This window comes from Salvelinus namaycush, unplaced genomic scaffold (genome assembly GCF_016432855.1).
Source record: "Salvelinus namaycush isolate Seneca unplaced genomic scaffold, SaNama_1.0 Scaffold885, whole genome shotgun sequence".
Lineage (NCBI taxonomy): Eukaryota > Metazoa > Chordata > Actinopteri > Salmoniformes > Salmonidae > Salvelinus > Salvelinus namaycush.
The window spans coordinates 22,501-25,000 of NW_024061625.1; the positions used below are offsets into that span (position 1 = coordinate 22,501).

Consider the following 2,500-nt stretch of genomic DNA (forward strand, 5'->3'; position numbering starts at 1 on the left):
GAGAGGAGAAGGAGAGCGAGCAGGGGGAGGGAGAGAGATTGAGAGAGAGGAGAAGGAGAGCGAGCAGGGGGAGAGAGAGAGAGAGGAGAAGGAGAGCGAGCAGGGGGAGGGAGAGAGAGAGAGGAGAAGGAGAGCGAGCAGGGGGAGGGAGAGTGAGAGAGAGAGAGGAGAAGGAGAGCGAGCAGGGGGAGGGAGAGAGAGAGAGAGAGGAGAAGGAGAGCGAGCAGGGGGAGGGAGAGAGAGAGAGGAGAAGGAGAGCGAGCAGGGGGAGGGAGAGAGAGAGGAGAAGGAGAGCGAGCAGGGGGAGAGAGAGAGAGAGGAGAAGGAGAGCGAGCAGGGGGAGGGGGAGAGAGAGAGAGAGAGGAGAAGGAGAGCGAGCAGGGGGAGGGAGAGAGAGAGAGGAGAAGGAGAGCGAGCAGGGGGAGGGAGAGAGAGAGGAGAAGGAGAGCGAGCAGGGGGAGAGGGAGAGAGAGAGGAGAAGGAGAGCGAGCAGGGGGAGGGGGAGAGAGAGAGAGAGAGGAGAAGGAGAGCGAGCAGGGGGAGGGAGAGAGAGAGAGGAGAAGGAGAGCGAGCAGGGGGAGGGAGAGAGAGAGAGGAGAAGGAGAGCGAGCAGGGGGAGGGGGAGAGACAGACAGAGTCATGTATTTTTTATTTCAACTCTATTGTCATTGATGAAGTTGTGGATTGGCAGTGTAGTACATCCGGCTTATTGTGTGGTCATGAGTTGACAGGTCAGGGGTCAGGGTGTGTGTGCTCACCGCTGGGCCAGGGATCCCTCTGAGACCACTAGGACCTGGTTTACCAGAATGTCCCTGGGCTCCCACCGGTCCTGTCTTCCCCAGGAGACCCTCCAACCCCGGAGAGCCCTTCGCTCCTTTCATCCCTGCTTTCCCCTGCTTCCCTTCTTTACCCAGGTGACCCTAACAGGAAACAGATGAATATTTAAGATATTGACAATTACATATGAACTGACTAACACCCAGTGACACTCTGTCTCTCTCACCCTGCGTCCCGGTGGCCCCGAGGGGCCGGGTTCCCCTGATGCTCCTGGTGGACCCTACAGAAAACAACAATGAATCCACTCACGTTAGAAAACACCTGAAACGTCTGAACAATGAGACAATCAGATGCAGGAGACTCCAACAAACTCCATCTCTCTGGGAGTGGTTGGTCACAGACGGAACTGATTTAGGACTGGTTGGTTACAGACGGAACTGATTTAATGGATCGGTGTGGGTTGGAACGCTGTCTGAACCTGCACATATACACTTATACAGATAATATACCAGACATATGAAACACTCACTGATTTCCCTGTATCTCCAGCATCTCCCTTGGATCCAGGACCTCCATCCTCCCCCTGTAAGACAGAGAGAGAGAGAGAGAGAGAGAGAGAGAGAGAGAGAGAGAGAGAGAGAGAGAGAGAGAGAGAGAGAGAGAGAGAGAGAGAGAACAGACAGACAGACAGACAGACAGACAGACAGACAGACAGACAGACAGACAGACAGAACAGAACAGAACAGAACAGAACAGAACAGAACAGACAGAGAGAGAGAGAGAGAGAGAGAGAGAGAGAGAGAGAGAGAGAGAGAGAGAGAGAGAGAGAGAGAGAGAGAGAGAGAGAGAGAGAGAGAGAGAGAGAGAGAGAGAGAGAGAGAGAGAGCGAGAGAGAGAGAGAGAAAGACTTAGCTTGCCCCTGTAATAGAGGTGGTATGTTCAGTACCGGGGAACAGTGGAGAGAAGGATGGAACACTCACGTTAGGTCCTGCCTCCCCTGGCTGTCCTGAGTCTCCTGGGAAACCAATCGGACCCTGAGGAGAGAGAGAGGAGGAGGGAGAGAAGCGAGAGAGAGAGAGAGAGAGAGATAGGATTATTATGAAAGGGTGAGTGTGTATTATATGAGAATGTACAGTGTTCATATGTAACTCACAGAGTTTCCCTTGGCCCCGTCCTCTCCTGGGGGGCCTCTGGCTCCTGGGGGCCCTGCTGCTCCAGAGAGACCCGAGTCCCCCTTCTCCCCCTGGTCACCTATATCCCCCTGGGGTGGAGAGGGGGGGGGGGGGCAGAGCGAGAGGGGGGGACAGAGAGACGGGTGGGGGACAGAGAGAAGGGCGGGGGACAGAGAGAGGGGTGGGGGGACAGAGAGAGAGGTGGGGGACAGAGAGAGGGGCGGGGGACAGAGAGAGAGGCGGGGGACAGAGAGAGGGGCGGGGGACAGAGAGAGGAGCGGGGACAGAGAGAGGGGCGGGGGACAGAGAGAGGGGCGGGGGACAGAGAGAGGGGCGGGGGACAGAGAGAGGGGCGGGGAGTTGAAGTTGATCCAAAATGAACAAGATGAAAGGACCTGTGATTATCTTCCAGAATGTTCTCTTGGACTCTGTGCTGTTGATAACTCTCCTCTAATTACTCTGCTGATTTCTTTTATATGGGGAGATGACAATTAGGAGGATCATGTTTTTGACCCAATGAGAGGATGATGATGATGATTATGTTGAAGAAG

General features: G+C 55.0%; 1 protein-coding gene across 1 annotated transcript in view; it reads right to left on the bottom strand.

Annotated features, from left to right (window-relative positions):
- Window positions 1–2,500, bottom strand: part of LOC120043281 (collagen alpha-1(XI) chain-like) — a 74,822-nt gene that overhangs the window by 9,912 nt on the left and 62,410 nt on the right. Inside the window, exons 47-51 of the mRNA XM_038987903.1 lie at window positions 1,931–2,038; window positions 1,758–1,811; window positions 1,307–1,360; window positions 1,004–1,057; window positions 759–920 (exon numbers count right to left, since the gene is read on the bottom strand). Coding sequence (XP_038843831.1) covers window positions 759–920; window positions 1,004–1,057; window positions 1,307–1,360; window positions 1,758–1,811; window positions 1,931–2,038 — 432 coding nt within the window. The remainder of the gene's footprint in view (window positions 1–758; window positions 921–1,003; window positions 1,058–1,306; window positions 1,361–1,757; window positions 1,812–1,930; window positions 2,039–2,500) is intronic.